The sequence below is a fragment of the Pelodiscus sinensis genome, chromosome 4 (assembly GCF_049634645.1).
Source record: "Pelodiscus sinensis isolate JC-2024 chromosome 4, ASM4963464v1, whole genome shotgun sequence".
NCBI lineage: Eukaryota > Metazoa > Chordata > Testudines > Trionychidae > Pelodiscus > Pelodiscus sinensis.
The window spans coordinates 21245813-21267737 of NC_134714.1; the positions used below are offsets into that span (position 1 = coordinate 21245813).

The following is a 21925-nucleotide window of genomic DNA, read 5'->3' on the forward strand; positions in this document are numbered from 1 at the left end:
AGGAGAGTGGGGTGAGGAAGTGGCCTCGGGTGGGCGGCTGGAGTTTCGCTTGCAAGCTGATGAGTTTCAGTGCTTAGTCCTGTCAGCTAGGTAAGGGGTGGATGAAGAGGACTCCCCCTCCTTAGGGCCCAGGGCTGGGGCCTGGAGAGAGGGAGGGCCCAGAACCCCCTCACACGCCACTCGGGGTAATAGCCTGCTGGGCAGCCACGGCAACTTCCCGGCAGACCAAGGTTTGGCGATATGCAAAGGAGGAGAAGGAAGGGGTTCGGATCCATTTGGAAGGTCGCTCCCCTTCACGACTTCCGATAATCTGGCACCTTTAGGACCTAGATGGTGCCGGATTATCGGATATGCCGGAGTATCGGGAGGTACTCCGGTGAGGGACTGTGATGGGTCTACTGGGACCCGCACTGCGTCTGCGGGGTGGGCGGGGAATGGTGCGGCGAGGGGCAAACCCTCCGCCATTTTTCAGGAAGGCGGGGGAAACCCCACGCCGCCTCTGAGAGTTTCCGGGAGGGGAGTGGGCTCCCCACCCCCCAGACTGCAGTAATTATTGCCGAGCAGGGGGGTGAGGGGCGGCGCTGCGGGACCAACCCGGCAACACCTCAGCTGCTCTGCTCTGCCACTTGTCTGCCACTCGTCAGTTTCAGCAGCAGCAGCAGTGGATTTGAGGAAGTGGCGGAGCAGAGCAGCTGGGGTGCTGCCAGATTGGTCTTGCAGCGCCGCCCCGCACCCCCCTGCTCAGTGCCCAGCAGCACCCCAGCTGCTCTGCTCCGCCTTTTCCCCAAGTCCGCCACTGCCACTCCTGAAACTGATGAGCGGCAGACAAGCAGCGGAGAAGAGCAGCTGGGGTGCTACTGGGTGCTGAGCAGGGGGGTAAGAGGTGGTGCTGCAGGATCATCTAGGAAGCATCCCAGCTGCTCTGCCCCGTCGCTTCCCCAAGTCCACCGCTGCCACTGCTGAAACGGACGAGCGGCGGACAAGTGGCGGAGCAGAGCAGCTGGGGTGCTACCGGATTGGTCCCTCAGCGCCGCCCCTCACCCCCCTGCTCAGCAATAACTACTGCAGTCTGGGGAGTGGGGAGCCTGCTCCTCTCTTGGAAACTCTCAGCAGCAGCGCGGGGCTTCCCCCACCTTCCTGCAAAATGGCGGAGGGTTCACGCCTCGCTGTGCCGTTCCCCGCCAGCAGCTCCAATTGTCCGGCTGGCCGGAACACTTCGGGGTTCCAGTTGGTGCCGGACTATTGGGAGAGCCGGACCACTGGATGCTGGACAACTGGAGTTTTACTGTAGTAAGCCAATTCAGACAGTTACAATGCTAGGGAAGTATAGATGTGACAACAGAGTTAGCAGCTTAAGAAAGAGTGATCCCTCCATAACCAGGAAGTAGAGGAGAGTTAAAATTATAAAAATACATATGAATTATGTGTAAAACAACTTTTTTGCAAGGGAATGGGAGAATGAAGGTAGAGAAACTCCCCAGTAGCTTCTTACATTTTAGAAGTGCAGATGTTTTATAATGATCAGTTTCACCACTAGACTAGTTGTGGCCTCAACATGTCAAGTCTCAGTCTAAGTGTTAACAGTGCATGCAGCTGACCAGTTCCAGAATACATTTATACATCTGGAAATGAGTAAGCCATGGAGATAACAGGTCCCAACATATCAGACATTGTCTCTACGTGGTCACAATCCATGAAAACAACTAATGTCCTCAGCATGTTGTTATAATCCATGGCCCATGATGATTACATGTTCTAGAAAAGACATCATGACTGAGAGGAAATGCCCCATAAAAACAGGAGCTTCCACCATGTAATAATACCATTCTAAGGAATGGTAGAAGGAAGAAGAGCAAAATAGAGACAATGGATTTCAGGAAGGCAGATTTTAGTTAACACAGAGAGCTGGTAGGTAAGGTCTCATGGGAAGCAAGACTAGGAGGAAAAACAACTGAAAAGAATTGGAAGATTTTAAAATGGACATTATTAAGGGCCCAAAAGAAAACTATTCCACTGCATAGGAAAGATAGAAAGTATGCCAGGAGATCATATATGATCTAAAATTTGAAAAGGAGTCATATAAAACATGGAAACTAGGACAAATTACAAAGGATGAATATAGGCAAACAATACAGGAATGAAGGGGCAAGATTAGAAAGGCAAAGGCACAAGATGAACCCAAATTAGCTACAGGCATAAAGGGAAACAAGAAGACATTCTATAAATATATTAGAAGCAAGAGGAAGACCAAGGACATGGTAGGTCCATTGATCAGTGAGGAGGGGGAAACAATAATAGGAAACTTGGAAATGGCAGAGATGCTTAATGACTTCTTTGTTTTGGTCTTCACCGAGAAGTCTGATGAAGGAATGCCTGACATAGTGAATGCTAGTGGAAATAGGGTAGGCTTAGAAGATAAAATAAAAAAAGAACAAATTAAAATCACTTAGAAAAGTTAGATGTCTGCAAGCCACCAGGGCCTGATTAAATGCATCCTAGAATACTCAAGGAGCTGATAGAGGAGGTATCTGAGCCTTTAGCTGTCATCTTAGAAAAATCATGGAAGTAAGGAGAGATTCCAGAAGACTGGATGAGGGCAAATATTGTGCCCATGTATAAAAAGGGAAATAAGAACAACCCAGGAAACTACAGATCAGTCAGTTTAACTTCTGTGCCATGAAAGATAATGGAGCAAGTAATTAAGGAAATCATCTGCAAACACTTGGAAGATAATAAGGTGATAGGGTACAGCCAGCATGGGTTTGTAAAGAACAAATCATGTTAAGCCAATCTGATAGCTTTCTTGATAGGATAACGAGTCTTGTGGATGAGGGAGAAGTGATGGATGTGGTATACCTAGACTTTAGTAAGGCATTTGATATGGTCTTGCCTGTTATTCTTATCAATAAATTAGGCAAATACAACTTATTATTAAGTTTGCAGATGATACCAAGCTGGGAGGGATTGCAAGTGCCTTGGAGAATTCAAAATTCAAAATGATCTGGACAAACTAGAGAAATGGTCTGAGGTAAACAGGATGAAGTTTAATAAGGACAAATGCAAAATGCTCCACTTAGGAAGGAACAATCAGTTTCACACATACAGAATGGGAAGCGACTGTCTAGGAAGGGGTACTACTGAAAGGGATATAAGGATCATACTGGACCACAAGTTAAACATGAGTCAACAGTGTGACACTGTTGCAAAAAAACAAACATGCTTCTGGGATGCATTAACAAGAATGTTGTGGGCAAGACATGAGAATTCATTCTTCTGCTCTACTCTTCACTGATTAGGCCCCTTTTGGAGTACTGTGTCCAGTTCTGGGTACCAGATTTCAAGAAAGATGTGGAGAAATTGGAGGAGATCCAGAGAAGAGCAACAAAAATGAGTAAAGGTATGGAAAACATGAGCTATGAGGGAAGACTGAAATAATTGGTCTTGGTTGGTTTAGAAAAGAGAAGGCTGAGGGTGGACATGATAGCAGTTTTCAAGTATCTAAAAGGGTGTTTCAAGGAGGAGGGAGAAAAAAATTGTTCTCCTTGGCTTCTGTTGATAGGACAAGAAGCTACAGGCTTAAATTGCAGAAAAGGAGGTTTAGGTTGGACATTAGGAAAAACTTCCTAATTCTCAGAGTGATTAAACACTAGAATAAATTGCCTAGGGAGTTTGTGAAATTTCCATCACTGGAGATATTTAAGAGCAGATTGTATAGACATCTATCCGGGATTATCTAGACAGTGCTTGGTACTGCCATGAGGGCGGAGAACTGGCCTTGATGTCTCTTGAGGTCCCTTCCATTTCTAGGATTCTAATGCTCAATTGGACTTCAAGGGTGTGTCTAAACTACAGGGTTTTTTCAAAAAAAGTGGCCTTTTTCCAAAAAAAACTATACCTGCATCTATATTACTGCCATGTTCTGTCGACAGTAAGTAAGTCGACAGAACATGGTGGTTTTGTCAACAGCGGTAAACCTTGTTTTATGAGGAATAATGCTATTTTCAACAGAGTTCTGATGAAAAAAGGTATGTGTAGACGCGGGGAAGAATTTATTTTGAAAATAAAGGCCTCCAGGAAGAAGCCCTGGTGGACACTCCTGCCAGAGCTTTCAACTCTGTTGTTCCTGCCTGTAGCCATCTTTAAAAGGCATAAGCACCCAGGAGTAGCATTGTGGCAGCAAGCCAGCTCCAACCAGGACCCTGACTGCTCAGCTTTTCCTGGTAGGGCCACTCAGAGCCATGTCCCAGGGACAAGCCCCCCAAGACCCCTCTGGCCCCTCCAGGGACTCATCCCTGCAGCAAGCCAGGGGCACCAAACGCCGGGCATCCTCCCAGTCCGGGCCTAAGATCAAAGCCCTCTTGGAGCTCTGGTCTGAGGAGGAGTCTTTTCAGGCCCCACAGTCCAGGAGGAGAAACGTGGTCATTTCTGTTAGAATGGCTGATGGCCTTCCTAAGAAAGGCCACCACCCCCGCACATTAGACCAGGTCAAAGCCAAGGTGAAGGAGCTGCGGCAGGGGTATGTTAGGGCCTGTGAGCGCAGCTCCTGCTCTGGGGAAACAGCACACTATTGTGCCTATTATGAGGATCTGGACCAGATCCTGGAGGCAGGAGAACCCCTGCCTCCTGAGAGGGTTGTGAAGTCTGGGTTGGAGACCCCTGTGCAGCAGCAGCTGCAACTCCACAGTGAGACCCCAGAAGACCAGCAGTTCCAAGAGGAGGAGGAGGAGGATACCAGCAGGAGCACAGTGACCCTGACCCAGGGCCAGACACCCAGACACAGGAGGCCTCCCAGACAATTCGGACACCGGGGAAGGAACATCAGGTGAGTGCTGTGAAGGTCCAACACACACAGGGCAGGGGAGGCAGGAGCAAAATAGATGGTGCAGTGCTGTGACATGTCATGTTGATCACAGCCTGGGGGTGGGCACACACATGGCCTACCTCAGGGAGGGCCATCCTACCCCCCTGCACCTGCATGGCTGTGAGGCACCACCTGCTCCTGCAGACAGTGATGCCAGGTGCAGACATGAGTTGGGGACGCTGGGATTTCCATAGCTTCAGGCCTCAGCAACCTGTGGGAACCCTATCTGTGCTGCTTGGCCATGAGGTGTGTGTGAGGGGGGGCAGGATGGTGGCCTGCACACCTTCTTGGCTCCAGGGAGGCCGTGGCTGCTGGCCAGGCCACAGCATGCCTTACTGAGACCCACATGAGCATCCCCTGACCCTAGGACAGGCACTGACTGCTGAGAAGGAGGGCATGCCATCTGAGGGAAAGCATGAGCATGCAAGACTGATGACTTGTCCCTCTTGTCTTCCACAGCCAGACCAGCTGACCAAAAGGGGAGCGCCACCCAGATGGCTGCAGGGAACCCATCAGCACTGGCACACATATTTGGACCTGGTGTCCCAGCACATCTCAGTCCTGCAAGGGATGCAGGACACATTTAACCAAAGGATGCAGGCAGAGGCAAAGTGGCGCAGGCACTTGCTGGACAAGTTAGTCCAGCAGTGCACTGATATTTGCACTGCTATGCGGGAGGCCATGGCCTTCCCCGGTCCTGTGCCTGGTCCTGCTCCTCCTGATCAGCCTGCCCCCCCTCACCAGCTACTCCCCCCTCTCTCCCACCCCCCCCCCAACCCCTGCTCCCTCCTCATCCCCTGCTGCCCCCTCACCCCCTGCCATCCCAGACCCAGGTACAGCCCCACTTCCTGCCCAGCCCCCTACTGTCCCAGCCCACATGAGCGGCTGTCTCTGAGAAGGCCTCCACAGCCAACGTGCCAGGGGCTCTTCATCCAGGCAGCACCCTCAGACCTGAGCCACCCTCCCCCATTCCAGGTTGACATCCCCCTTCCCAGCTGTGAGAGTCAGTAAGGGAAGCACTTAACTTTGATGACAATTTATTTTTCTGAACAAAAGAGTTTTATAGTTTTTGAAACAATCAACAGTGAAATAAACACCTGTCTCTGTTCTCAGTGTGAATGCATACAGTGTGTGAATGTGGGGCCAGCAGGGGTTTTGGGGAGGAAGGCACCGGGGGCATGGGGAAATCCCACATTTGGAAGGCCCTGGGAAAACTCGTCGGTCTCCTTGGGAGAATTGCTCCCTCAGGGCTTCCCGAATGCACAATGCCATCTGGTGGGTTTGCCGGATGGCAGCTGTCCAGGGCTGCTCAAAGTACCTCCCCTCCACATCAGCCTGTGTTCCCCACGCTGGGAGGAAGGCCTCCCTTTTCCTCTCCACTAGGCTGTGCAGCACACAGCATGAAGCAACCACATCGGGGATGTTGTGTTCCCCCATGTCCAGCCGAGTGAGTGGGCATATAAATCTGCCCATCAGACAGCCAAAGGCGCACTCCATCTGGAAGTGAGCCCGATTCAGTTGGGAGTTAAACAGTTTCCTGCTCGCATCCAGGTGTCCCATGAATGGCTTCATGAGCCAGAGCATAAGGGGGTACGCTGCATCGGCCATGATGCACGTAGGCATCTGCACATCCCTGACTGCATAGTTTTGCTGCGGGAAGAATGTCCCAGCCTGCTGCCTGCGGTACAGGTATGAGTTCCAGAATATGCGGGCATCGTGTGCCTGGCCTGACCACCCAACACAAATATCTGTGAATTGTCCCTGGTGGTCGACCAGGGCCTGCAGCATCATCGAAAAGTAGCCCTTTCTGTTAATATACTATGCTGCTCGACGGGGTGGTGCACAGATCGGGATGTGAGTCCCATTGAGTGCTCCACCGCAGTTTGGAAAACCCAGCCCCGCAAATCTGGCCAAGATGGGATCCAGGTCTCTGAGGTGGACAGTCCTGTGAAGCAGCTCTGAGCTGATGGCCATCACTACCTGCAGAAAGGGACAAATACAAACACACATAACAGGACATTAGAGGAGTTGTGTGAGCTGAGAGGTGCTCCCCCATCCCTCCTCTCCCAAACCCTAAGAGCCCTCCCAGACAACCCCCCGGCATACCCACCGACAGTAGACCTCCCCACGCCAAACTGATGTCCCATGGAGCGGTAGCTGTCGGGGGTGGCCAGCTTCCCCAGAGCAATAGCAATGCACTTCTCCAGGGGGATGGCGGGCCGCAAGTGGGTGTCCTGGCATTGCAGGGCAGGGGCAAGCCAGGCACAGAGCTCCTGGAAGGTGGACTTCTGCAGCCAGAAGTTTCGGAGCCACTGGTCATTGTCCCACAGCTCCATAACAAACCGGTCCCACCAGTCTGAACTGGTGTCCAGCCTCCAAACTCACCTCTCCAGGAATAAGTTCGGTAGCAAGGGCAGTGGGGCTGCAGCCTGAGTGAGGGGCTCAAAGCTGGGCTCTGAATCCCAGCTCTGCCACAAACATCATGATGGTTTCATGAAGATGCAGCAGAACTTCCAGCATCACACTGTGGGGCCATCGCCTACCCAAAGGCAGCTCAGGCTCTATGGCCAAAAACACAGTGAAAAGCACAAAAACAAATCTGAAAACAAACTGCTGTGGTGTCTGAGGAAGCAGGGCAACCAGAGCAAGAACTGCAGCAGCTTTGCTTTCCCTATAGGAGGTAGGCAAGCCAGAAGCAGGAGCAGAGCAACGGCAGTCCAGAGTGATCCCTTTAAGCAAGTGTCTCTGCAAAGAGCATGCAGCAGCACCTGTAAATAAAGGCTGCCCCCATGCCCTGCCAGAAGCACTTCTGGGTGCCTTCTTTTTTTGAAAGAGCGTCCGGCAGTTTGGATGCTCTTTTTCAAAAAAAGCGGATCACTTTTTTGATCTGCGTAATGCAATCTAGACGCTCTTTTTTGACATAGGCTTTTTCAAAAGATACTTTCAAAAAAGCCTCTGTCGAAAAAGGCGTGTAGTTTAGATGTACCCCCAATGGCCATGATCCCTGGAGATAAAGGCCTCCAGCATCTAATACTTCATTTGGTCTGAGTGGCTATGATTCTAGCTCTTGAGTCATGAAACCATAGAACTGTAGGACTGTAATGGATCTCAGTAGGTTATCTAGTCCACTCCCCTATACTGAGACATGACTATTATCTAGACTCTCCTTGACTGGTGTTTTGTCCAATCTGTTCTTTAAAATCTCCAGACACAGACATTTCAAACTAGATAAACTGTTCCACTGCTTAACTACCCTTATTGTTAGGACTTTTTCTTAATGTCTAACCAAAATCTACCTTGCTCCAAATTAAGCACATTATTTGTCCTATTCTCAATGGTTAAGGAAAACAGTTTCACCCTTTTCTTTTTAACAAAAGGGTGTTTTTCCAGCCAGTTATGCACCTCCTTACAGTAGTTCCATTAAGTTGTATTTTGGTAGTTTGTTTACAAGAAGGTTGAGTGAGATCATACCAAAAGCCTTACTAAAGTCAAGATATATCACGTCTGCTGCTTTTCCCCTACCCCCAGCCATATGACTAATTACTAGGGATGTAAGTGACTAATCGATTATCTAATAAGCATATGCTTATCAGATAGTTGACTAGTGACTTAACTAGTCACTTCCTCTCTCCCCTTGCTGCCGGTGGGACTCTTGCTACATTTCAAAGGCAGAGGCGCCCTTATTGACTAAATTGAGTAATTGATGGAAATTCCTATTTGATTAGTTGATTAATCTAAATTTAACATCCCTACTAGTTACTTTGTCAAATAAGAATATTAGATTGGGTTGATATGATTTGTTCTTGACAAATCCATGCTGACTGTTACCCATCAGCTTATTTTCTTCTAGGTGTTTACAAATTCATTATTTGCTTCATTATCGTTCCAGATACCGAAGTTAAGCTGACTAGTTTTCCCTTTTTACATATAGGTACTATATTTGTCCTTTTCCAGTCCTCTCTCAGGTATCTCTCCTGTCTGCCACAAGTTCTCAGAGACCACTTTCAGCTAGTTCCTTACATATTCTAGGACATATTTCATCAAGCTCTGATGACCTGAAAACATGTCACTTGTCTAAGTAGTTTTTAGTAGGGATGTTAAAAGCTAACCAGTAAGCATATGCCTTACTGGCATGCTTACTGACTAACTGGAGTCCCCCCACGATGCCCAGCTGACAGAGCTGTGGAGAGCTTGGGACAGAGCAGCCCTTACAGCCTGCAGCCAGTGGTTAACCAGTTAAACAAAGCATTTAACCAGTTAACTATTCTGGGCAGTTTTTACATCCCTAATTTTTAACTTGTTCTTAGCCTTCAGTTCTACCTAGTTTATGTTGATATTTACTATGTTAGTTACCCAATCACTGCCAATGTTTTTGCTGAAAAGAAGAAAGGCATTTGCCATTGCAGTGTTCCTTCCTCATTAAGTAATGGGTCTACCTTGTACTTGGTCTTCCTCTTGCTTCTAATGTATTTGTCCTTTTTGACGTGGTCTTTCTTATTTTGTCCCTACATGTTTGTGGGTATTTTTAGATTCATCTTTTGCAGTTTGACCTAGTTTCCATTTTTTGTATGTTTCTTTTGAGTTTGAGGTCATTGCAGATCTTCTGACTAATCCAGGTAGTCTCTTACCATACCTCCTATCTTTCCTATGTATGGGATAGATTGCTGTTAGGCCCTTAATGTTCTTTTAAAAAACTGCCAACTCTCCTGAGCTTTTTTTTCATATTTAGACTAGCTTCCCACAGAATTTTACCTCCAGTTCTCAGGATATGCTATGGTTTGCCTTCTTGAAGTCCATTGATGTTTTCTCTTCTACCATTCCTTGTATCATGAGCTCTAGCATTTTATAGAATCATAGAATACTAGGACTGGAAGGGACCTCAAGAGGTCATCAAGTCCAGTCCCCTGCCCCCATGGCAGGACCAAATACTGTCTAGACCATCCCTCATAGACATTTCTCTAACCTACTCTTAAATATCTCCAGAGATGGGGATTCCACAACCTCCCTGGGCAATTTATTCCAGTGTTTAACTACCCTGACAGTTAGGAACTTTTTCCTAATGTCCAACCTAAACCTCCCTTGCTGCAGTTTAAGCCCATTGCTTCTTGTTCTATCCTCAGAGGCCAAGATGAACAAGTTTTCTCCCTCCTCCTTATGGCACCCTTTTAGATACCTGAAAACAGCTATCATGTCCCCTCTCAGTCTTCTCTTTTCTAAACTAAACAAACCCAATTCTTCCAGCCTTCCTTCATAGGTCATGTTCTCTAGACCTTTAATCATTCTTATTGCTCTTCTCTGGACCCACTCCAATTTCTCCACCTTTCTTGAAATGCGGTGCTGTAGCTAGACATGAACCCCATCTTATTCCCCCCCCCCCCACGCCAGAGAGCAAGAGAAAGGCAGTTAGCCTTTGATGCCCTGGGAACGCAGGTGTGCTGCCTGTCCCTGACTCTACCATAAACAGAAACTAGACAGTAAATGGGCTAGCTGACGACCCGGGGCCTCCCGCCGCCCTGATGGCTAGTACCAGTAATTGACACGCCTGCACTGTCCCAGGAGAGGAATCTTCGCCCATCATATACCAGAGGTGCCCACTGTCTGCATTTTCCCAGGTGTGAATTATGCTTTGCACCCTTCGTGGGAAACTTGACGTTCAAAGCCATTTTTCCTAATTGGCCACTTGAGACCAGGAAGAAGCCTACGTGACCCAAGGGGTATAAAGAGGGGTTTAGTAGCCCACCCCATTTGAGCTCCAATCATCTACATCTGCTGGCAGGTATTGATTGACTCCCGAGGTCTGTGGGCCGCCCAACCTCGCCCTACTTCTTCCCTAGGGATTGAGAGAAAGATGCTGGCCACGCCAAGTCTGGAACGCAGGGGTGAAAATATATACCTGCTGGGTGTCTATTTTGCATGCATTTAATAAGAGCTCAGAGAACCAAAAGGGCTTCATGGTACCTGTAAGTGACTTATTAGTGTAATTTCTGTCCTGTCCTTTGTAGTGGCTGTGTTATCTGTAACACAGTAGTAGTATTTAACAGCTAAGTTTACCCTGTAACAATAAAATAGTAACTGTTTAAGCTGTGACCTGACTCCTTCAGTTGCTGTAACAGAACCAAGCACAATTTTAAAAAGAACTCCAGCCAGTCATAAGGGACAGATATAGGGAGAGCTTGAGCGTTGGATCATGTCGCTTCCAGGGGACAGATCCATTGGGGCATCTCTCAGCCTCCCCAGGTTGCCTGCTGCGAAGGGATCGTGTATCCTAGCAGTCAAAATCTGAGGTGTAATAGGCTCTCCCTGTAAACTCTGGGGCGTTTGTTGGCTGCCCGTCACGAAGGGATCCCGATCCTAGTGGTAAAGACCCAGACATTAAACTCCTCGGGGCTCCCGTCAGTCTCACCTAGACTGCCCACTGCGACAGGGCCTTGTGTCTCAGCAGTTGAAGACTCAGATGTAACACACACACATGCACTGCCCTGACCATCGGCTAACAGGTGCCCAGAACTGGACACAATACTCCAATTGAGGCCTAACCAGCGCACAGCAGAGAGGAAGAATGACTTTTCTTGTCTTGCTCACAACACACCTGTTAATGCATCTCAGAATCATGTTTGCTTTTTTTGCAACAGCATCATACTGCTGACTAATATTCAGCTTGTGGTCCACTATAACCCCTAGATCCTTTTCTGCCATATTCCTTCCTAGACAGTCGCTTCCCATTTTGTATGTGTGAAACTGATTGTTCCTTCCTAAGTGGAGCACTTTACATTTGTCTTTATTAAACTTCATCCTGTTTACCTCAGACCATTTCTCCAATTTGTCCAGATCATTTTGAATTATGACCCTATCCTCCAGAGCAGTCGCAACCCCTCCCAGCTTGGTATCATCTGCAAACTTAATAAGCGTATTTTCTATGCCAATATTTAAATAGTTGATGAAGATGTTGAACAGAGCCGGTCCCAAAACAGATCCCTGCAGAACCCCACTTGTTATACCTTTCCAGCAGGATTGTGAACCATTAATAACTACTCTCTGAGTACGGTTATCCAGCCAGATATGCACCTCAGTTATGCCAGTTATGATCACTTTTACCTCTTATTAAATTCTCAAATAGGTCCTTCCTATCTGTCAGAATCAAATCTAAAGTAGCCTTTCCCCTACTTGCTTTCTCCACTTTCTGTAATAAAATGATTGCCAATGGATTCCAAGACCTATTTGGATGATATGTGCCCTACTGTATTATTTTCCTAACAGGTGTCTGACTAGGTAAAGTCCTCCATCAACACCACACCCTGTGTTTTGGATGACTTTGTTAATTGCTTAAAAAAAGCCTCATTCACTTCTTCTTCTTGGTTAGATCTTTTGTAGACATCTACCATGACATCATCCTTATCTGTAGCCTTCCTACATCTGGTCAGCTCCAACTGCCTGGATCCATATGGTTAACATATCAGAGCATGCAACTCTATCCAGCATGAAGCAGCATAGCCCTCAGAGACAGCTGCAAACTTGTTACCTCTGAACCTGAACAGCTCTGGCTTCTACAGCACTAACATACGGGGGGGGGGGGCATCTGGTTCTGTACAGCCCCAACCTAGAAATAACAGCTTCCTGTATGCAATGCTTGGAAACTGAGACATGTGGGTCTGAGTGGCCTTGTTCCCTGGGATGGCAACTTTCAGCATGCAGTGATTCATTTGGTCCTGATAGGAGGGCTTGTGACCTCATGGCTCATGACCTAGCATGCAAATCTAATTCAGGCTCTGTGTGACCACATCCCATGGAATTGAAAGCTCCCAATTCTGCAGCTGGGCCCAAACAGCTGTAATTCTCAGAGCTGACAACTCCCAGAATGTGCTTGTAATGTAATAAAAATGATGTAAACACTCTGACTGCTTTATTCAATGCCCCCTACAGTCCCAAATTCGTGTCAACACCACCACTTAGTGCTCTATTCTATTTGACTATTGAGAGCCACAGTCCCTGAACTCAAATCCTAGCCCTATGTTGGGTTCCATGGCTAAAAGTGGCCACAGTTGCCAGAGACAATGACTTCTTACCAGGGACCTTCTTGCATTATTCACAATGGCTGTGGCTCAGAGAGTTGAGTTCCAAATGTCCAATGTTGCATCAGGCCCGCAAAAGCTGGCAGTTGTAGGTATGGAATACTAATATAAATATGGCAAAGGCATTCCTTGCTGTCTCAGGACATGATTTATGTTGTGTTCACTGTCATTTTTCTATGGAGGGGAGGTAGCTCCTCCCATCTTAGTGAGGCTCAGAGATTGACTTGGCTATTAGAAAATGCCCAGTGAGATATTTGGGGAAAGGAAAGCTTTGAACTAGAACAAAAATTGCTTGGGCAGATTGGGATAGCTAGAGATATTCTTCATTTAGAAAGAGATATGTCGTTAAGTACACTTAATAGCAAGCTATAGGGTGTTGGTGTATATAAATAGTCCAACCCTTATATTATTTTAATGTTTTTGTAGGTAGATGGAATCCAGTTCCATTTGTTCTGGGTTAAACAAAATCCTCTTTTGTTGTTGACAACCTGTGGTATTACCAGTTATATTAGCTTTCATCACAGTGTAACACCCATCCCTCCCTCCCTCCACTGCTATGATCGCTAAAGCTCGGTCGGTGCTTGGAGGTGGGGAACCCTCAGATGCCTTGCAAACGACAGCAGAGCGAGCCGGCTCTGGAGCCGCGGTGGTCCCGGGAGCCGGCACTTGCCCTGCGTGCTCCCTGCGGCGGAAGGGTCCGTGGGGACACGGCTCTTGCACTGCCTGTCAGCCACGCTCCCGCTCCGCACGCTCTCACCCTAAGCCGGGCCTCCGCGCAGGCTGAAGGCGAAGCCGGACGCGCCCAGGCGGGGCGGGCTGAGCGTCCCTGGGACCCCGAGGCGCCAGCCCCGGCCGCTCACTCTCCTATTGCGGGGGGGAGGGGATGACGATCGCTGTGGGGTCTGACGGGGGTGGGACACGTGCGGCTGATGCCAGCCTTGTCTTCGCTGGGCGGCCGGGGTCCCACACCTGCGCTGGGGTTACCTCAGCCGCCGGCACGGCCTGAACCCCCGACAACATCTGCCGCCATTTGCCTAACGGAAGCCAGGGAGTCGATGCGAATCTGCTGAGGAGAAAGCAAAGCCTTCTCCTCCTCCCCCGTTACCAGGGAACGAATTTACTGAAACTAATCGGTTCGCCTCTGCCCAGGAATGACGAATCTGCGGAGGTCATTCCAAAGACACTTGAGAGCGGCCCTACCTCTACGGCAAACAACTTTTCCCAATACTCCTCGGGACAGCTTCGCCCCGCCTCACACGTCCGTCCGTACGCTAGCGTGGTGGGCGTAGCTCTGGGTCCCGGCTGGGGCCGCTCGGTGCTTCCTCTGGACAGAGCCGTGTTCGCTGCAGCTGAGGAGTCGCGGCCCCGGGTTACCTGAAGCCTCCGGTCCCATCAGGAGGAGCAACCGCGGCGGATCCCCGTACCGGACTCTGCGGCCCTGAGAGAAGCTGAGCGCGGCGGCCAGGCGGGCGCAGGAGGCCGGGTCCGGGCGGACCGGTCAATGGACCAGCCGGGCCTGGGGCAGAGCCCGTGGAAACAGCTGCCCAGCCCCCGGCGGGCCTCCCAAAATGTCGGCGTGAGGGGGAGGAGGAGACCCCGCCGCTGCCGGGCCCGGGCTGCCGAGCCGAGCGCCGCGGAGCGGATGGTGCTGCCGTTGCTGCGGGGACGCTGAAGCGTCGTCGTCTGGGGCCTCTGTGCGTCCCCGTCCCCCTGTTTGGGCCGGTGTTCCCCGGCTCCGCCCGGCGGCACCATGTCGGCCAAGGTGCGGCTGAAGAAGCTGGAGCAGCTGCTGCTGGACGGGCCGCGGCGCAACGAGAGCGCGCTGAGCGTGGAGACCCTGCTGGACCTGCTGGTCGGGCTCTACACCGAGTGCAGCCGCGACTCGCCGCTCCGCAGGGACCGATATGTCTCCGACTTCCTCGAGTGGGGTGAGGCCTGTCAGGGGAGGGCGGGCGGGCGGGCGATTCCCGGGGGTCGCGGTTCGGACATCTCCCGGCACGACGGAGAGGATACCCCTGGAGCTGGGAGCAGCTCTGGGCTAGTGAGAGCTGGGTTGGGGAAAAGGAGCAGCGCCAGCTCGTCATTTCTCCCTCTCCCCCCAGGTTTAAAGCCCATGCTTTGCATGAAGGGGAGATGCCGCCCATTGGGTATGACGCATCCCTTGGTAACACCCTAGCTGCCAGGATGTGACCCTTGAAACCCGGTAACCGCCGCCTCCCTTTCCAAAAGAGCCGCCTGGCTGCGAGTAAAAGGAGTGGCCCTAGAGTGCCCTTGGCCTGAAACCCTGCCTGGCTTAGCCTGAAATGTCAGGCTAATCCGGTGCCTACCTGGAACGGATGGGGTGGGGGCAGCAGGGACAGGCCAGGAAATTCTGCTTCTTTAGCAAGGCTTTGTGTCCTGTGTGTGACAGATTTGTTATAATCGGTTAAAAGAGGAAGGGGGGCTTGTGAGGAGGGTACTTCACATTTAGAGTGCATGCTTTAATCTGAGTGTACCTTTGAAGGAAAGAGGCAATTCCAGATAATCCATGTGATAAGTTTCATTATTTGTGTTCCATGGTATTAATCAACCTGACTGCTGAAAACCCACAAGAAAAGGCACGGGTGGTGGCACAGGATAATTTTTTTTTCTTGTAAAGGTGTATCTTTGTTATGAATTTTATTTATAGGTAGTGGTTTGGTAATACTATTAGACTGGATTGGCTCTACTCCCTGGTTTATGTTAAATTGGTGATGATAGCTGACCAGTTTAGGTTGTTTAAATAAATATGATTGGTGAAGGTGACTAATTTTCTTTGTGGCATAAAAAGCTGTGGGGGAGGTAAGGCTTATAAGATCTTGGGCACATTGCATTATCCTGTGTGTCACACGCATATGAATTAGATTGGTAAAGAAACACCCTATCTAAAAGGATTTCCTTGGGTGGGGCTATAAGGAAGTCTACATCTTTATCTTAATAAATACCAAATGCCTTAGTATTAGATTAGTGCTTTAAAATATCAGAATAGCTGGTTCTTAATTTCTGTGGGGACCACCACTCTTTGTTACATGCTAGCAACCTAAGGGGGATTCCATTTCTGAAGTTATCTATTGATGTCAATAATGTGATTGTCAACTGAATAATTAACAATTTCTCACATCTGCATTGTAAGTCTACAGCTATTGGTGCATTTGTTTTGTAGTGGAGCTTTTTGTATTTCATCTGCAGAGTGGATTCTTTTTCCATATCCTTGTAACAAATGCTGTATGATTTCACTTTGAGAATTTACTTGTTCATAAGTTACCATATAGTCTCTTACAATCATATGTTTATAGCTTTGTCCTGATATTGAGAAGGCAAGATTAGGGCAGATTTCTGGAGGATAAGGTACTTTCTCTACAGTTCTTTGGTGGTCTCATCCCTTATTGGACCACCACCACATTGTCATCCAGTGTGTTTATGACAGAATATTTATTCTGTTTCTACTTGTGCAAGAATAGGAGAAGCAATTTGACATATTCACTAAATATGAAAAGCTTTCTGGCTTGAAGCAACATATAACAACAATAATGCAATAAATATACTGCTGTCCTGGTACTATCAAATCAATAACTTTAGGTCGTCTTAATGTAGCAAAGTAGCTGTTTAATAATGCATGCAAGCTACCATCTAACATAACAGGATTTATGGATACGGATAAAAGTTTATAATCAAAATAATTTGATGGAAAGGAAAATGGTCTAAAAATGTAGTCCTGTACATTTATATTGTGTATATAAAAAAAACCCTTAAAAGCAATTCAAGTTGATTAATGTGTTCTCCATCCCCAGCAGTGCAAACCCTAAAAAGCAAAGAAATGCCAACTATGGGACACCTTTTATATGTACTCTAAAACCCTCACAGCATATTTCCACTGATGGATTCCTCATCATAAATAGTTTGCTTCTGCCGCCAACTAATAAAGAAACAAAATGCATAACACTCAAATCTTCCTTGTGGTAGAATGCAAAATCTCAATTACTTCCGTATTAGTAAATATTCGAGGCTGATGTGCACAAGTTGAATGTATGTACAGGAAGCATGAAGTTGTAGTTAGGATTTTTATTATGCTTTGAGAGAGATCAATGTGTATCCTTGTCAGTTGGAGGCAGAAGGAACTTCCTTCTGACAACTTGAAGTTTTACACTGTCAAAGGAAATATGTGGTGTAAGAGGGGACCTCTAGCTGTCATTTCTTTGGGGGATATCACCTAAAACCTAAACTTAGCCACTTCTAAGGGAAATTTGTTCATGGATGTTCATAGATTCTTGATTTAACAAGTGAAGAAGGCTTTGGACATGGACTGACAGGCAAGATTCTTTTCAATATTTCCTATTGTTTGTAAGGATATGGAGGAAGCAGAGGAAGTTTGAGGTGAGGCTGAGGGGAGTTACCTTTCCTAAGCCTAACACAAGGTATCTCATGTTCGTGGGGCAGTAGAAAAACGTGAATTATCCTGTATACTAGGGATGTGAAGGACTAGTCAGCTAGTCACTTCCCCTTCACCGCTGCCTCTGTCAGATAGATGCAGCAAGGGGGGAGGGAGAAAAGGAGGGTACTTCAAAACAGCAGTGCTACAGGGAGCCCGGGGGTCAGCTGCTCCGTGTGGCACTCCGTGAGGAGCTGCTCCGTGGGGCTCCTCGTGGCGTTTCAAAGCAGCAGCGCTGCACGGAGCCTGGAGTCAGCAGGAGAGTCCCTTCAAAGGCAGAGGTGCCCTATCAACTAATCAAATAGTTGATGCAAAAACCAATTACCCGATACTTAACATCCTTACTGTATATACCATCCAGCTGTCCACAGCTCCTTATAGTGTATGGGTAGAGCCTTGCACGGATACAAAACTTGTATCTTCATCTGCATTGGTATCTACAAAAATGAGTCCTGGATTTGCAGGGCTCTGTGTGTGAATATCTCAGAATTGCAGTGCTTTACAGAAACTGCTGAGCTCCTAACACTGGAGCTTAGAGCTTCTCTCTCCTTGGAACTCTGCTGCTTCCTGGTTATGGTAAAAGCCTCTGCTCCATCTCCTCACTGCTTCCTGACTATTAGAATGTAGGGGGTGGTCATCTTCCTCGTGGCTTCAGTCCCGTTGGAATTGAGCCAAGAGGCTGCTGCCTTGATTCAGGACAGTCTAATTTTCCTGTGGCAGAGTACTCAAGAATAGTATTTCAAGCTCTTAGTCTGCAGTAGGGAAGAGAGAGCTTAGAGGTTTCATCAAGAGACTTTTAGTAGGGGAAGATGAGCAGAACTCTGTTCCTTGCTTCCAGTTCAGACCTTTTTTTCTTCGTCTTTCAGATGTTCACTTTTGTCACTTATTGAAAAAAGCCTAATTTCCTTCCCTGCTCCCTTTGAAGGTAGGAAAGTATCCATCACACAGTTTGCACAATGTCATCTTATTTGAGAATGTCCTTGCTGGGAATAGAAGTCAAGTTCTTAATAATACATACCCAAGTCTCATACAATTAGAAAGAATGCCAGATGTCAGCATTCTTGCTGATATTTCCTAAGCCATGTGCCACTAGACAACACTTCTTTCCCACAGCCAGGAATAGAATCTAGAAGTCCTTATTACCAGTCCCCTTGCTCTGATCATAGGGAACACTCTTCTCCAACAGCCATCAGCATCAGCAATTTCAAGTCTCCTCTTACTTTATAGTACAGTGCTGGGCCTGCCCCGAACAGGGGCTGCTCCGGCTGGCTGGCTGGAGCAGCTTCTGCCTGCAACAGGCTCCGTAGGGCTGGAGCAGACCCCATGCAGGCGGGGAACTTCTCTAGCCCCTACTGGTTCACCATTAAGAGTGAGGCTTACCAGTTAACCATTCATGTCCCTAATCTAGACTGGCAATAGGCAACCTAGGCCAGTGAACAGTCTGCATGAGTGGGCTGCTAGATTGTAATGAAAATCGTCTCCCGGGATACGGTAGTTTTGCTAATTGTGCTTACGTACATAGAATTTGAATGATTCTACTGTACCACAGTAGTGCTTTAAATGCCGAAGGAGCACATGGCACTCAGTTAGTGTGGTGTGTAATCAGCGTGCCCCTCACTTTATGTGCCCTGATTTTAAGTGTGCCAGTTTAGTATGCTAAGTGGGGGGGAAAATATGCATATGGAGACCAGCTGAATAGTGGACAGCAGTAAACAAAGTCTCCTCGGCCACATATAGAACCCCAATGGGCCATTTGCAGCACTTGGACCACAGGTTGCCCACTGTTGATGTAGACCATCCCTGATAGATGTTTGTCCAACCTACTCTTAAAAGTCTTCAGTGATGGAGAGTACATAGTCGTCTTAGTAGAGATGTAAAATCCTGTTTAATCAGTTTACCAGTTAAACATTATGTTGAACTGCTTAACCCTTTAACCAGGATCCTGTGGATGGGAGGCCTGACAGGCTGGAGTAGCCTGCCGTTGGGCTAGAGCAGCCTGCTCTTTGGGGTGAGCCTGATGCGCTGGGTTGCTCTAGCTGGGCTGAGCCTGCTGAACCTCTGCAGGTCTCTGAAATCACTAGTTACCTTGGATGACCTAGGTCAAGATTCTCATAAGTTGTGCGCCCTCACCTCAACTGTGTGCACATCTTAGCTAACTGTATATGCACATGCATAGAAGAACAGCCATACTTGGTCAGACCAAAGGTCCATCTAGCCCAATATTCTGTCTTTTGACCGCGGCCAATGCCAGGTGCCCCAGCGGGAGTGAACAGAAGAGGGACTCATCAAGTAATCCCTCTCTTGTCACCCATTCCTGGCCTCTGACAGAGGGACACCATTCCTACCCTTCCTGGCCATTGATGGACCTAATCTCTATGAATTTATCTAGTTTTTTCTTGAACCCTGTTAAAGTCCTAGTCTTCACAACCTCCTCTGGCCATGAGTTCCACAGACCGACTGTTAGCTGTGTGAAGAGTACTTCCTTATGTTTGTTTAAAACCTGCTACCTATTAATTTCATTTGGTGACCCCTAGTTCTTATGTTATGGGAACAAGTAAATAACTTTTCTTTATTCACTTTTTCCTTAACAGTCATGATTTATAAGTCAGGGGCTGCAACCTTTCAGAAGTGGCTTGCCAAGATTTAACTTATTCACTTCTATTTATGGAAATGTTTGCCTAGAGGGGGAGGGGACAGTGGTAGGCTGGGAACGGTGACCATGTTTTCTGAACCAGCTGCAGCTAGGGAGAACTGTTTAATTTAAATTATTAAACAGATTAAGTGTTTTAACTTTATCATGTTTATTTAAAATGAAATTTGATAAACTAAGTAAAATATTAATTTATGTCCAACTCTAAACCCTGGCACCTCATGGAGGCGGCATCAGCCTATAACCGGCCGCCCCACCCCGGATCTGCAGAGCAGTGCAAGCCCCGCCCTCTCCCAGAGCAGGGAGCAGAACCTATAGCAGGAAGGAGGGGTGTAAACCGCCATAGCTCTTGAGAGCTGCATGCCCTGGCTGGATGGGGTAGCCCCAAAGATACAGAGCCCAGTTCAAGGTCATGACACCTGCTCTGCTTTCCTGGATGCCCTGGGCCCTGCATCTCTCCTTTTGAAATATATATGAGCTCCTGTACTTTTCAAAGGGAGAAAGGCAGTGAACCTGCTGGGTCTCTCCTTTTGAAATGTACAGGAGCCACTGGAGTCTCTAGTACATTTTAAAGGCAGCAGGATAGAGAAAATTCCATCGACTATTCCATTAGCTGATTAATTGAAATTTAACATCCTTCCATTATATTGTAGTGCTCTCTTCTAACTCGTCACATCAGTCTGTCTTCCTTATTTGCATGTCTCTTGACCCTCCTCGCTCCACACTCACCTATTGCATTCGGAAATTCCAACTTCTGTGTGGATGAGGCCCAACCAAGAGGTTTGTTACTCTGTATGTAGCATTTGATATGTGCATCCAGTGCCAACTGGCAAGGGTGAAAAAGATGTATTGCAACACAAAACTAGCAATGAAACTGACAAGATATCATGTCACTCATATCTATTGCTGGGTGGGAAATATTTTTCTCATTCTGAAAATGTTTTTTACATTTTAAAATTTCCCCATCAGGAAAACACAAGACCTTTTGGTCATTTTTCTTGAAAAATTTTCATAGGGCCACTCCAGAATAGCCTGGCAGTATGTCACTGTAATACCATTTCAGATAGTGTATTAAGTACAAAGCATGATGATCTCTAGACAGTGATTGGTCCTGCTCTGAGGCACGGGACTGGACTCAATAACCTCTTGAGGTCCCTTCCAGTTCTAGTGTTCTATGATGTTAGTGTTGTGTATGTGAGCTATCAACAAAGTGTTTTTTACAATAGAGTGCTCTCCTGATCTCTCACATTTCGAATAAATGTGCATGAAACAGAAAATCAATTTTTTTCCTTGCAGATAAAGTAGTCCATACTTCTGAAATTGAATATTTTGAGTTGGATATATGTAAGTATAAGTCATATAATGTATTTTTCAGGCATCATGTTTTTTATAGGTATTCCTTTTTATATGGTGAGTATAAATATTGACAAACTTATGACTTGAACTTGATGCTTCTGAATGAGGAGAAATTGAATTAGTTAACTTTTTTTGCTTCATAAGTGATCCATAACCATATGTTAAGAAGCAGTGGCACTTGTTTTCTTGGCAAGGAGACTGTGTTACCATTACTAGTTGCAAGTACAGGTTGGACCACCCTGCTCTGGCACCCTCCGGATCTGACTGGTGACAGATGAGGGATTTTGCTGGACCAGGGGAGATCGTTTAATCCTTATTTCCTGAATAGGGGCTATTTTTTGTCCTATTACTTGTCCTGGCCAGTGCAATCCCTACCTGTGGCAGGGGGTTCTCAGGCAGGGGCTGTTCTGGCTGGGTTGGAGTAGCTCCTGCCTGCGATGGGAGCAGAGGGTTCCCAGACCAGTGGCAGATGGGGGAGCTGCTCCAGCTGGGTTGGAGTGCCCTGGCCCGGGTAGCCCCTTTTAATCAGTTAACTGGTTAAA

General features: G+C 47.6%; 1 protein-coding gene and 1 long non-coding RNA gene across 9 annotated transcripts in view; one reads left to right on the forward strand and one right to left on the reverse strand.

Moving 5' to 3' along the window:
• Positions 1-5881: 5881 nt before the first annotated feature.
• LOC142829073 (uncharacterized) lies at positions 5882-14119 on the reverse strand. Its single transcript, XR_012903288.1, has 2 exons — positions 13688-14119; positions 5882-6841 (listed from the first exon to the last, which is right to left on the reverse strand). It is a non-coding gene; the product is annotated as an uncharacterized LOC142829073 (long non-coding RNA).
• Positions 14120-14164: 45 nt separating this feature from the next.
• Positions 14165-21925, forward strand: part of CDC42BPB (CDC42 binding protein kinase beta) — a 138444-nt gene continuing 130683 nt past the window's right edge. For 5 of the 8 annotated variants that reach the window (XR_012903286.1, XR_012903287.1, XM_075926512.1 and 2 more), the window contains exon 1: positions 14165-14858. Coding sequence is in view for 6 of the 8 variants with exons in the window: in XM_075926512.1 (XP_075782627.1) it covers positions 14681-14858 (178 nt within the window). In the remaining 2 variants the exon portion in view is untranslated. The remainder of the gene's footprint in view (positions 14859-21925) is intronic. The other 3 variants (XM_006119972.4, XM_075926516.1, XM_075926515.1) reach the window with 2 other exon arrangements.